We start from the raw sequence: 13,354 nt of genomic DNA on the forward strand, positions 1-13,354 counted from the left end.
ATATATATATATATATATATCACATTTTCCTTATCCATTTGAATGAATTCATTTTTAAATTGAAGTTTCATCACTGTCATTTCATCACTTCTACATGTTCAATCCTTTTACCAGAATTCAGCTTGCTACCCACTTATTTTTTCATGGGAATTTCAATTTGGGGAATTTTAGCTTTCAGGATTTCAACCATTCAGGACTGTAATTTTCAGAATTCTTATATTTTGGGGGCTCAACATTCAGGATTATGGCATTCATTGTGTGTTTCAAGATTATTATCTGCAACAATTTATACATAACATTGGAGACTACAAAACCTGTTAATAAACTGGGCATGGTAGCACAAGCCTATAATCCCAGCACTCAAGAAACTGAGGCAGAAGGATGGCAAGTTCAAGGCCAGTCTTCACTATTTAGCAAGACCCTTTCTCTAAACAAAAAATAAAAAGGGATGGGATATAGCTCAGCAGTACAGCAACCCTGGGTTAAATCCCTAAGCGCCCCCCCCCACTCCTATTATTAATGATAGGTTTGTCAATTTTATATATCTCTGTGAATAGTTTCAGGTAGCTGTGAACACGAGCAAAACTTTCAGACACCCTGGAAAAAAACTATATAGTACTATGTGAGGTCTTCAGAATGTTCTGCATAAATATCCACATATTTTAAAATTATTTCAGACAAAGATATATGAATAGAGTCAGGTAAGATGGTGCACACCTGTATTCCCTGTTACTCTTGAGGCTGAGGCTCAGAATCATAAGTTTAAGGCTAGCTTGAGCAGCTCAGCACAAGCCTGCTTTGGAAAAAAAAAAAGAAAACTGTGGTAGAATATCCTGGTTTCAATCCCCAGTACTGTATAAATAAGGAAAAAAAAGAAGGAAAGAAGAAAGATGATTCTCCTATTAATATATCCCTTAGGCCAGATGTGGTGGCACATGCCTGTTCCCAGCAACTTAGAAGGCTGAAGCAGGAGGATTGCAAGTTCAAGGCCAGCCTCCGAAACTTAGTGAGGCTCTAAGCAAGTTTGAGAGAACCTGTCTCAAAATAAGAAATTTTAAAAACTTGGATATTGCTCAGTGGTTAAGCGCCCTAAGTTCAATCGCTGTTAAAAAAAAAAAAGAAAAAGAAAAAGAAAGAAAGAAACAAAATAGAACAGAACAAAACATCCTTTAGACAATTCTTACAAAGGACAATTGTGCATGTTCTATCTTACTATGTTCCTGAAGAATGCTATAATTTGAGACTTTTCAATCACTGTATTTTTGATTATTTCAAAAGTTCATCAAGGTAACTCCATTCTACTAATTGTTCAAGCCAAAAACCTTATAGTCATCTTTTTAAAAATTTTTATAATTTAATTAGTTACACATGACAGTAGAATACACTTTGATACATCACATATACTGGAGTATAATTTCTCATTCTTCTGGTTACACATGATGTAAAATCCCACCAGTCATATAGTTACATATGATGTCTGTTTCATTCTACTATCCTCCTTACCCCTATACCCCCTCCCCTCCCTTCACTTTCCTCTAACCTGAAGTAACTCTATTCTTCCCTAGCCACCCCCCTTATTGTGAATTAGCATTCACATATCAGAGAAAACATTCAGCTTTTGTTTTCTTAGGATTGGCTTATTTTGCTTAGCATGATATTCTCTAGCTCCATTCCTTTACTGGCAAATGCCATAATTTCATTCTTCTTTAAGGCTGAGTAATATTCCCCGATCTTATATATCAACTTTTAAAAAAATCCATTCATCTATTGGGGACTTTATTTTGGTTACTGCAATATCACTTATGCCTAAGTATAGTACTCAGTATACAAGAACATAATATATACATATTGCATGCCTATTGATTGTGTGCTGGGTACTACTTTAGGTCCTGGGGCACAATAAGGAATACGGGGTGTAGCTCAATGACAAAGCATGTGTGAGGCACTGGGTGTAATCCTCAGCTTGAAAGAAAAGAAACAGACAAAAATAAGTCACCAAACTGATTATAAGACATGCAAAGTATTAGGAAGGAAAAAAATATGATGCTGATCACATTAAGGCAGAGATCTACTATATAAAGGGTAACCAAGAGAGGCCTCTTTACATTTTTTTTCCAGTTCTGGGGATCAAACCCAGGGCCTTACATATGGTACACAAGTGCTCTACCACTGAATTATATCCCCAGACCAAGAGAGGCCTCTCTAAAGGTCACAATTAAGATGTCACTTAATTGTGGGCTTGGTGGTATATGCTTACAATCCCAGTTACTCAAGTGGCTGAAGCAGGACTGCCAAATTTGAGACTGGGCAACTTAGCAAGACCTTGTCTCAAAACAAAATAGAAAGGGCTGCAGATGTAGCTCAGTGGTAGAGTTTGCCTAGCCTACACAAGACCCTGGGTTTCATTCATAGGACTACCAAACAAAACAAACCAAACCAAAAACAGTATACAAAAACAATCAACATAGGAAATCTGTCATGGTGCATTTTTTGTTATTATAATCTAATACTATAAACTGGAAAATTTATAAAGAATAGAGGTTTATTTATGATGCATAGTTCTAGAGGCTGGGGAAGAGGATGGCACTAGTTTGACATCTGGGGAGGGTCTGGTGTTGTATCCTAAGATGGCAGAGGGCATCATGTGGCAAGATGAAGCAAGCATGCCACAGAGCTTGCCTTTAAAACAATGCTACTCCTATAATAATCCATTAATTTGTGAATAGATTGATGCGTTCAGGAGGGCTCTTCCCCAAACACCTCCCAAAGGTCTCATCTCTCAACACTGTTCCATTGAGGACTAAGTTTCCAACACAGCAGCAAGAGAGTGGAATATAACAGGATAAGAATGAAGAGTTGGGTAAGAACCAGATCATAAAAGTCAGAGTATGAGATTTATATTTCATTCTTCTAATGGGTAGCCAAAGACAAATTTTAAGCAGGTAAATGCATATTTCAGCTCATTTTTACAAGATTATTTTGCTATTATGTAAGAACAGCATGATAATCAAGATAACTGAAAGTAAGAAAATGGTAGCCTGGATTAGGCAGTGACAAGGGAAATTTGGGGGACTGAGGATGTAGATCAGTGGTACAGGACTTGCCAGTAACACATGAGACCATAGGTGTGATCCCCAGCAGAAGCAGCAACACCACTACCACCACCAATACCACCACAAAAAAAAAAAAGGGCAGGGGGAACAATTTGGAGTTTGAATCCAAATGACTGACTCATGAACACAATGTGTGAGACAGAAAGAAAGAAAGAAAAAAAGGAATTATGATCAACTGAACATATCTGTGCATACATTGGTGCCATTTTATGTCTTGGGAAGATTATTGACGCACTGCAAACATGTTTTGAGTCAGATGTATATAAGACATCCAAGTGGAGAAGGTGGGTGGCTTAAAGGTAATGGTTTTTAGTTGGGTGTGGTGGCACACTCCTGTAATCCCAGCAGCTCAGGGGGCGGGGGCTGAGACAGAAGGATCATGAGTTCAAAGCCAGCCTCAGCAAAAGCAAGGCACTAAGCAACTCAGTGAGACCCTATCTCTAAATAAAATACAAAATAGGGCTGGGGATGTGGCTCAGTGGTCAAGTGCCTGAGTTCAATCCCTGCCCCGCCCCCCCGCCCCGCACCCAACAAGAAAAAAATGATTTTGGTTTTTTTTTGCTTAGAGAAGATGACTATGCAAATTTAGAAAAAGAATATTTACATCTTTAAAAAAAAAAGCTGTCAGGAGCTGAGCATGGAGGTGCACATCCATAATTTTAGCTACTCAAGAGGCTAAGGCAGGAGGATAGTTTGAGGCTAGCCTGAGAAATTAGCAAGACTTTGTCTTAAAATAATAACAATAATTTAAGGGCTGGGCATGTAGCTCAGGAGTAGAGCACCCCTGGGTTCTATTTCCAGTATTTTAACAACAACAAAATTTCAAAAGCACAATATTTAAAGGTTGAATAGAATAAGGCCAAGAGAACTACAGAATGAAAAATTATCCCACATGATTAGTGTATACAAGAAATAAAGAAAGACACTGAAAAAAGACAATAGCCTTCCTTCTAAAACAATACTGATAGAGTTCAAGGAAAATGAGAACAGAAAATGTTACACAGATTTTGCAACATGAAGACTAAGTATCCCTGACTTACAAGAATATTTTTGGTAGTATAGTAAAGGTTGAACCTATACTAAAGAAAGTGAAGAAGCATACTGGTAAAGGAAGATTTTAAAAATGAGATAGTACAGCAATTATACAGAGTAATGAGATTAACCCCACAGACAAAGAGAGATTAATGCTGCAGGAAGGAAAAGGAATTACCAAGGGAATGAAAATATTGAGAAGGCAAGGAAGAAAGCAAAATCTGTGATCATAAACAAAGACACTGGTCCAGGGTGATGGAGGAGATACATCTTGTTATAGGCCTTCTTCCAGCTGATCCCTCTGCCTGAAATGTTCTTTCAAATCTTAACTTCTCAATGAGGCCTCTACTGAAACTATCAGTTTCTCTTTTCCTATTACACCATGAACCCCAAGATGGCACAGTTTTTGTTTCGTTCCCAAGCAGTGTTCTGGCATAAAACACGTTTTCAAATATTTGATCAACAAATTAACATTAATTAAATTTAATATACCTAATTTTCTTTGCCATAAATTATTAATATGTATCCAAATTATTTTAGGCTAGTTGAACTATCACATATAGCTGTTTTTTCTATTCCTGAGGGGATCTGGCAGTAGAAGGCTTCTACAAGAAGTTACTTGTAAACTCAGACTTCCAGTCTAAAGCCAAATCCCTACTGTCCTTCAATGCCAACTCAAGTTCTAAAACCTTCCTCAACTTTTTTAGTACAAATCTATATATCATTCTTTTGCAACACAGCACATACTACATGTAATTTCAGCTGACATTTATCATAATGCATTACATTATTATTTTATAAGTTTTATTTCTAAAATATAAATTTAGCTTGAGAGTTAAAGAGGTCATACTTCTTTGTAACCTCACAATATGTGCCTTATGTATGACAAACATTCAAATATATATTAACAACAAAAAAAAAAAAGAGTCAAAAAACTTTAGGCTGAAGGAAACTTAAGCTCCTAGCAGGTCTCTGAGCATCAGAAACAAGTAGCTACAATCAACCATCAACCACTGGGACAGGCTGAAGTATAAGGATTGCAAATTTGAAGCCAGCTTCAGCAACTTAGTGACATCATGTCTCAAAATTTAAAAAGTAAATAAATAAAAGGGCTGGGGATACAGCTCGGTGATAGAGAAGCAAACTGTAATCATACTGGGTTCAATCTTCTGTACTGGGGCTGGGCAGTAGTTAGAAAAAAAATCTGAGATTTAACAGTTACAATTCATTCTTAGATAAGGGACTTTTTTTTTTTTTTTTTTTTGCAATTTTGGTCTTCTCATCAGTACAGGACATAGAAACAAGATCCACTGAAAATAGTAATAATGGCAGCTATAACTTATTGAGTTCCTATTAGATGAATGTAACTATATAACAGGAAACCTGGTTTTAAGCCCATAATCAATGCAATCTTCCCTACTAGTACATAATCATCTTTGAGATTAAGGTTTAATAGACTGAATTGATTACTACATCCCAATAAAGCAGAATGTAATATGACATCTGGATGTCTGTCTCCTCTGAATGATTTTATGTTTAGTTCCATTACACACAGACACATATACAGAGGAATTAAAGGTAGATAGACAACATAAACAATTTACCTTTCCTGGCTTACCTTTCTTTATTCTTTCCTTACCACCCACAACTTGCTCTTCTTGTGGCATCTGAGATAATTTTTGTAAAAACAGTTTCTCTAGAGCTTGTGCCATAAGAACAATGTCATCTCCAGGCTAGGAAATATAATAAATATTTAATAAGTATAGTAATATGATGATTGTACCAAATTTCTTGAATCAGTCTACTTTATAGAGGGTAGCCATACAGTTCTCCTAGACAATATTTATCTCTTGTAAATAAAATTTAGAAAATAGTGAAGCAATTCATATTTAAAATTCTAGCATCCTAAACCTTCAACTTCTAAAAAGGATCAGAATGCCCCAACACCAAAGAATTACAACTCAACTAATTCTCTTAATACAAAAAGATAATAGAAATTAGAATTTCTATACTTCAAAGAGGATAAAATAAACTTGTTCATTGTCAAGCAAAATATTCCAAGGTTTGACTTGAAGTGATTAAATTTTTAATTAACTAAACAAAGTGACATTGTAGTGTTGACTCAATTTAAAAATCTTAACTATTTTCTTAGAAGTCTTCACTTGGTTTACTTCACTGAGGAAAAAAAATTTATAAAGAAACACCCTGAAACAGAACATGTATTTCTAAGTTAGGTAGTTCAGGAAAACTATAACTTATTTATTTTAACTCAGGGATGCTTTACCACGAATTACATCTCCAGCCCTTATTTTATTTTATTTTTGAGACAGGTTCTCACTAAGTTCTTCAGGCAGGCTGGCCTTAAACTTGCAATCTGGAGTAGCTGGGCATACATCATTGCACCTGGTTCAACTTTATTTTAAAATGTTAAATATAAGGCTGAAGCAGGGGGGTCACAAATTCAAAGCCAGCCTCAGCATATTAGCAAGGCCCTAAGCAACTTAGTGAGGCACTTTCTCAAAACACAAAAACAAAAGAGGCTGGGGATGTATCTCAGTGATTCAGTGCCCCTGGGTTCAATCCCCAGTACCAAATAAGTAAGTAAATAAATAAATAAATGTTAAATGTAAAATAAGCATCTAGAATTGCTGTTAAATTAAGACGAAATTAGCCAGGTGTGGTAGGACATGCCTGTAATCCCAGAGACTGCAGAGCCTAAGGTAAGAGGATTTTAAGTTTGAGGTCAGCGTCAACAACTAACTGAGAACCTGACTCAAATAAATAAATAAATAGGACTGGGGATATGGCTCACTGGTAAAGCATCTCTGGGTTAATCCAATACCAAATAAATAAATAAAGACAAAATAATTGATAATGATACTCATAACCATCGGAACTGATTTTTTAAAAATTTACAAGTTAATTGCTTCAGATATTTACACGTAAGGTAGTGTTTGTTGACAGTTACCTTGGGAAACAAAAAATTCTATTATGTTTTAATATCACTGGTGATTTTGTATAAACTAAATACCAAATAGGTAGGTTTCTCCTTTTTAAATTAGATAGAAGTTTTAAATATATATATAGATACCATAAAAATATATAGATACCATGTAACTGATAAGCACACAATAATCTGGGAAACAAGAATACTACATGGAGGCAGAATCAAATATAAAAATCCAATTTTATAGATAAAAACAAATGTGAAGATTAAGTTCAAGGGGCTGGGATTGTGGCTCAGTGGAAGAGTGCTTGCCTATCATGCATGAGGCACTAGGTTTGATCCTCAGCATCACATAAAAATAAAGATGTTATGTCCACGTAAAACTAAACAAATAAATATTTTTTTTTAAAAGATTTAGTTCAAAATGTTCACATACATCATGATACAGGCTAATACATTAACATGATTTCAAGTACTGCTAGTAGACTACAACAAAGAAGGTGTCTGATCTTCAAATCAACTTGTCAGGAAGTTTAGAAGTATGCATTTTGTAGCTGGGGGTATTGCTCAGTGGTAGAGCACTTTCCAAGCATGTACAATGCCCTGGGTTCAGTCCCTTGAACTACTGGGGAGTTGGGTATGCAATTTGTTTATCTTCTTAGGTAATGGATGGCCAGTGATCTATACTGTGAAAAATTTCTCCTTTCCCTTCCCCTTTTTCTTTTCTTTTCTTTGGAACTTGGTATCAAACCCAGGAGTGCTTTATCATTGAGCTATCCCCAGTCCTTTTTTTTAATTTTCATTTTTTAAATTTTGAGACAGGGTCTTGCTAAGTTACTGGGCATCTCACTAAGATACTGAGGCTGGCCTTGAACTTGTAAAACTCCTATTTCAACCTCCTAAGTCACTGGGATTACAGGTGTGTGCCACTGCACCTGGCAAGCACCAGTTTTATAAATAAAATAGCAGGAATGCAGTAGAACATAATTTAAAATACCTTACCAGAAACCAGTTATCATTGGTATTTCATTAACAAACAAACAAACAAACAACTATTCCAGCTATTCAAGTAAAATTGACTGAACAAATGTTGATGTGTGAAAATTATAAAATTCAGTGAAATCATTCTTAAAAATATGAAAAATGTCCCTAATAAAGACATGAAATCTGAAATCAGCACACTTGTTTACACACTTTCCTATACATAATACCAAAGCATCAGCAGTATAATTATAAGGTCTACATACCTTGTTATATAAATAACAATTCGAGAACATCATATTGAAGTCTTCTATACATTCTGAAGCCTTCACATAATATTTATTCTCCAACCGCTTCTTAATTGTATTTAAATCCATTGGTCTTTTAATAATGGTATAATAGTCCTATGATTTTGAAGCAATTCTAAGTATTAGCAAGAATAAGCCCACTATAACAAATGATACAAAGAAATTTCATGAAACTATATATTGTAACTAGATAGAGCAATTACCTTTAAAAAGCTGAAAGTTTTAAAAATCTGGAAGCCAGAATCTTTAGTAATTTAAAATAAAGCTGATTGTCACATCATTTTTTAAGAGCAAAGAAAAAGCCAGTAAAGATTAATGAAGATAAAAATTAAGAAAATTGTCCCTGAAAAATACAAAGGCATGATGCTAAAAAAAAAGTAAAAAATTAACTAGTATTTATGGAATCTGACAGATCCAGAATAAAATCCCAGTTATTCAATTTATAATTACTCAACTTTCTATTATCAGATGACTAAAAGTTTCTGACAAACCTAAAGTCAAATTGTGCATGATCCAAAGAAGTACTCATGAAGAAGGTGACATTCATGAGTACACTGCATCAAAAAGGCAAGGGACAGCTGGGCGTGGTGGTACATGCCTGTAATCCCAGTATCGTCAGAGGTTGAGACAGGAGGATCACGAGTTCAAAGCCAGCCTCATCAATAGCAAAGCACAAAGCAACTCTCTGAGACCCTGTCTCTAAATAAAATACAAAATAGGACTGGGGATGTGGCTCAGTGGCCAAGTGCCCCCTGAGTTCAATCCCTGGCACCAAAAAAAAAAAAAAGGCAAGGAACACCTGGGTATGGTGGTGCATGGCTATAATACCAACTAAGGAGGCTGAGGCAAGAAGGTCTCAAGAGGCCAGCATCAGCATCTTAGTGAGACCTTTCCTCAAAGATCTTCCCCAAATAAAAAGGAATGGGGATGTGGCTCAGTGGTAAAGTACCCCTGTGTTCAACAAGTACTAAAAAAAGACAGAAAAAAAAGCCAGTGACATATGCTCTAACAAGAAAACATGTACTATAATTTACCACCAACAGTTAAGAATGTCAATGTCCAGAAAAGTGAATTCTTTGGGAAAAAATACTCATTGAGATAGTCTTTAGTGTTTATTAAATATATTTTATAGTATTAAAGAGTAGTTATGTCTTACAGAAATTTTAAGGATTTTTCTTTATTTAAATTAACATAATTATAAATATACTTACAGGCAACTTCAATTTCACGGCATCCACAGGCTGCTGAAAAGGCCAAGAGAAACTGTGCTTCCATAAGGCCTTTAGGACAACTTTCTGTAGATACTGCAGCTGATTTGTTAATCGCCCGTTTTTCTTAGTATTTATATACTCTGGTGGAGGAGGGTTAACTATAGCTGTTTGTCGACTTGGCAGAGACATTTTTAACTAGTTCAAATCCTGATATTCTAATGTTTACAAGTACATGTCCTGAAAAAGACAAAAACTGAGTACCTTAGAAGCACTTTAAAAATGTGTTTTTATAGGATATGAAGATTTATTCAAAAGATAGAGGTAACATATTTTAAAATACATCATAAAACAGAAAAAAAGTTCAAATGATGAATTTTTAAACAAATACTAACCTTTTTCTATACAAATAGTACAAGTTGTTCCATTATGTATGCCTTAGTCTTAGATGGTTTAAATTATTTCAACATTTCACAGAATTTCTTTTTGCCTTTCAAAACCACAAATTGAGGTCTTAGCAGGAAAACTCTATAAATCCCTAGTAAAAAGAAACAACAGGGAATGTTAAAGATACCACTACTACATAGGTATCCTATGATTGTTAATTCAATGAAAAGAGAAAAGGAAAAGATTTTTTCTGTCTAATTTTTTTTTCCTTTTTTCTGGCTACTTAAATGAAGCGATTAAAAAAAAAAAAGCACAGGAGTGTAGCTCAATGGTAGAACATGTACTTGGCAAGTACAGGCCCTGTGTTCAATTCTCAGCACCAAGCAATAATTAAATTAAAAATGAAAATTAATTAAATTCATTAAATTAAAATGCCAAATATTCAAATGCTATGCTTTTATTCTGATTGCACATGAAAATATAATACTAAATTTTTATTTAAATATTTTATCTAAATTTCCTAAGTATTTCAGAAAGATAGTATCTAATATAGTATTCCTGGATAGCATTATTACTTTATGGATAAAAGAGCAAAGGTCCTAACAATGTACACAAAATATCTCTAGTAAATATGTAAAATAAAAAGTATGGTTATCAAATGGTCTCTTTTTAGAAAACAGCTTTAAAATTCTGCCAGTATATATCTGTTTACATTAAATCAATGTTGAGTTCTGAATCTTGTTGCATATTAATCACTTGTGGAGCTTTCTTTTTTTCTTTATGATAAAATCCATTACAAAAATTCCCTTGTAACCATTTTAAGTGTACAGTTCAAATATATTCACATTTTGGTGGAACCAATCTCAAGAATTTTTTCATTTTGGAAAAATGAAATTCTAACCAATTATACAACAACCTCTCATTCTTGCCTCTCCCCAGCCCCTGGCAACATCACCATTCTCCTGTTTCTATGAGTTTGACTACTCTAGGTATTTTATGGGGGGGAAATACAGTATTTGACTTTTCTGTAAGAGATTCATCCATGTTGTAGTATGTGTCAGAAGTTTCTTCTTTTTAAGGCTGAATAATATTACACTATGCGTATATAGATCTCATTTTGCTTATCCATTCATAAATCAATGTCACACTAACTTTTGGCATTGTGTACAATGCTGCTATGAACATGGATATACAAATGTTTCATTACCTTGCCTTTCATTTTCTTGGATATATACTCAAAAGTGCAAAATTGAAATTGCTAGATCACATGGCAATTGTTTTTCTAATTTTTTTTTTTAACCTTTGTGTTTGGCTGTGTGCTCTTAACCACGGCCCCAAGCATGCCAGGCAAACACTCTATGACTGAGCTATACCTGCAACACTGTATTTCTAACATTTTGAGGAACCCCATCTCATTTTTCATAGTAGCAACTTACAATACACCATTTTAGTATATTATTTTATTTTTAAAATTATATAATACTTTTATTTTTCTCATTTTAATATTTCACATTTTATGCACAAATATTTTTTAGTAAATAAAAATAGAAAATAAGTATTTTATGTAAAATTACAAATAAATTCATAATTATAACAGTATAAGTAATTTTTAAAGAGTAAAAATGTATGGAAAAAATTTTCTCCCTTTTACAAAAGACTGAGAATTTTTTTCCCGGCAAGAGGTCAAATATTGAAGTGTTAATAATATTTTTAGACCCTCTATATCTGGAGACATTAAGCTAGTCACAAGTTTGTTTTTAAGTTATGGATTTTAAAATATTTTTGTGCTATTTCAAAATACATATTACTTTTTTTTTTTGTACTGGAGATTGAACCCAGGGATGTGTAACTACTGGGCCATATCCCCAGCCCTTTTTATTTATTTATTTATTTATTTTTATTTTTTGAGACACATTCTTGTTAAGTTGGTAAGGCTGGCTTTGAACTTGTGATCCTCCTGCCTCAGCCTCCTGAATCACTGAGATTACTTACAGGTGTGCACCACCCAACCCAGTCTAACACTAGTTCTTTGTATGTGGCAGTGCATAAAATGATGAATGCAGACAACAGCAGACCTCACCAAAAATATTTGGAGGCACAATCCTTTAAAAGAAATTTCATACTTGAGTGCCATCATTAATCTGAGGAGAAAATAATAAGACAATTTTTTCTAATTAATTTACATTGATTGATACCAAATGAATATGGAATCTATTGTTTCACATAAAAATTACCATACATAGCAATCCTGCTTAATTATAATAGAAGAAAAGACTACTTAATTGTAACCTCAATAAAGACAACAAAAACAGAAACTCTAGCCAGAGCAACTAGGAAAAAGAAATTAAAGGGATATGAATAGAAAAAGAAGAGCTCAAATTATCCCTATCTGCTGATAACATAATTCTACAGTTAGAAGATCCAAAAAAACTTCACCAGAAAACCTCTAGAACTCATAAATGAATTCAGCAAAGTAGCAGGATATAAAATTAACACTCATAAATCAATTGTGTTTCTATACACTGATCATCATCAGCTGAAAGAGAAATGAGGAAAACTATCCCATTCACAATAGCCTCAAAAAAAAAAAAATACTTGGCAATCAATCTAACAAAAGAGGTGAAAGACCTATACAATAAAAACTACAGAACACTAAAGAGAGAAACTGAAGAAGGTCTTAGAAAATGGAAAGATCCCCCATGTTCTTGGACAGGCAGAATTAATATTGTCAAAATGGCCATACTACCAAAAGTGCTATACAGATTTAATTCAATTAAAATTCCAATGACATTCTTCATAGAAATAGAAAACAGTAATGAAATTCATTTTGAAAAATAAGAGGCCTAGAATAGCCAAAGCAACCTTTACTGAGAAAAGTGAAACAGAAGGCATCATAATACCAGACATTAAACTATACTTCAGAGCTACAGTAACAAAAACAGCTTGGTATTGGCACCAAAACAGACATGAAGACCAATGGTACAAAAGAGAAGACACAGAGACAAACCTACATAAATACAGTTATCTCATACTAGACAAAGGTGCCATAAATATACTTTGGAGGAAAGAGAGCCTCTTCAATAAATGGGGCTGGGAAAACTGGAAATCCATATGTAGCAGAATGAAACTGAACCCCTATCTCTCACCCTGAATAAAACTCAAAGTGGATCAAAGACCTAGGCATTAGACCAGAGAACTTACACCTAATAGAAGAAAATGTAGACCCAACTTTACATCATGTCAGCTTACGAACAGACTTCCTCTACAAGACTCCTAAAGTACAAGAAGTAAAATCAAGAATCAATAAAATGGGATAGTACCAAACTAAAAAGATTCTTCACAGTCGAGGAAAAAATCAAGAGTGTGAAGACAGCACCT

The 13,354-nt window shown here is 34.2% G+C and overlaps 1 protein-coding gene across 1 annotated transcript in view; it reads right to left on the minus strand.

The window, feature by feature from the left end:
• Positions 1-13,354, minus strand: part of Brdt (bromodomain testis associated) — a 64,392-nt gene that overhangs the window by 38,967 nt on the left and 12,071 nt on the right. Inside the window, exons 2-4 of the mRNA XM_015500837.2 lie at positions 9,593-9,829; positions 8,340-8,477; positions 5,764-5,878 (exon numbers count right to left, since the gene is read on the minus strand). Of these exons, the coding sequence (XP_015356323.1) occupies positions 5,764-5,878; positions 8,340-8,477; positions 9,593-9,781 (442 nt within the window). The 5' untranslated portion in view covers positions 9,782-9,829. The remainder of the gene's footprint in view (positions 1-5,763; positions 5,879-8,339; positions 8,478-9,592; positions 9,830-13,354) is intronic.

The sequence above is a fragment of the Marmota marmota genome, unplaced genomic scaffold (assembly GCF_001458135.2).
Source record: "Marmota marmota marmota unplaced genomic scaffold, marMar, whole genome shotgun sequence".
NCBI classification, from domain to species: domain Eukaryota; kingdom Metazoa; phylum Chordata; class Mammalia; order Rodentia; family Sciuridae; genus Marmota; species Marmota marmota.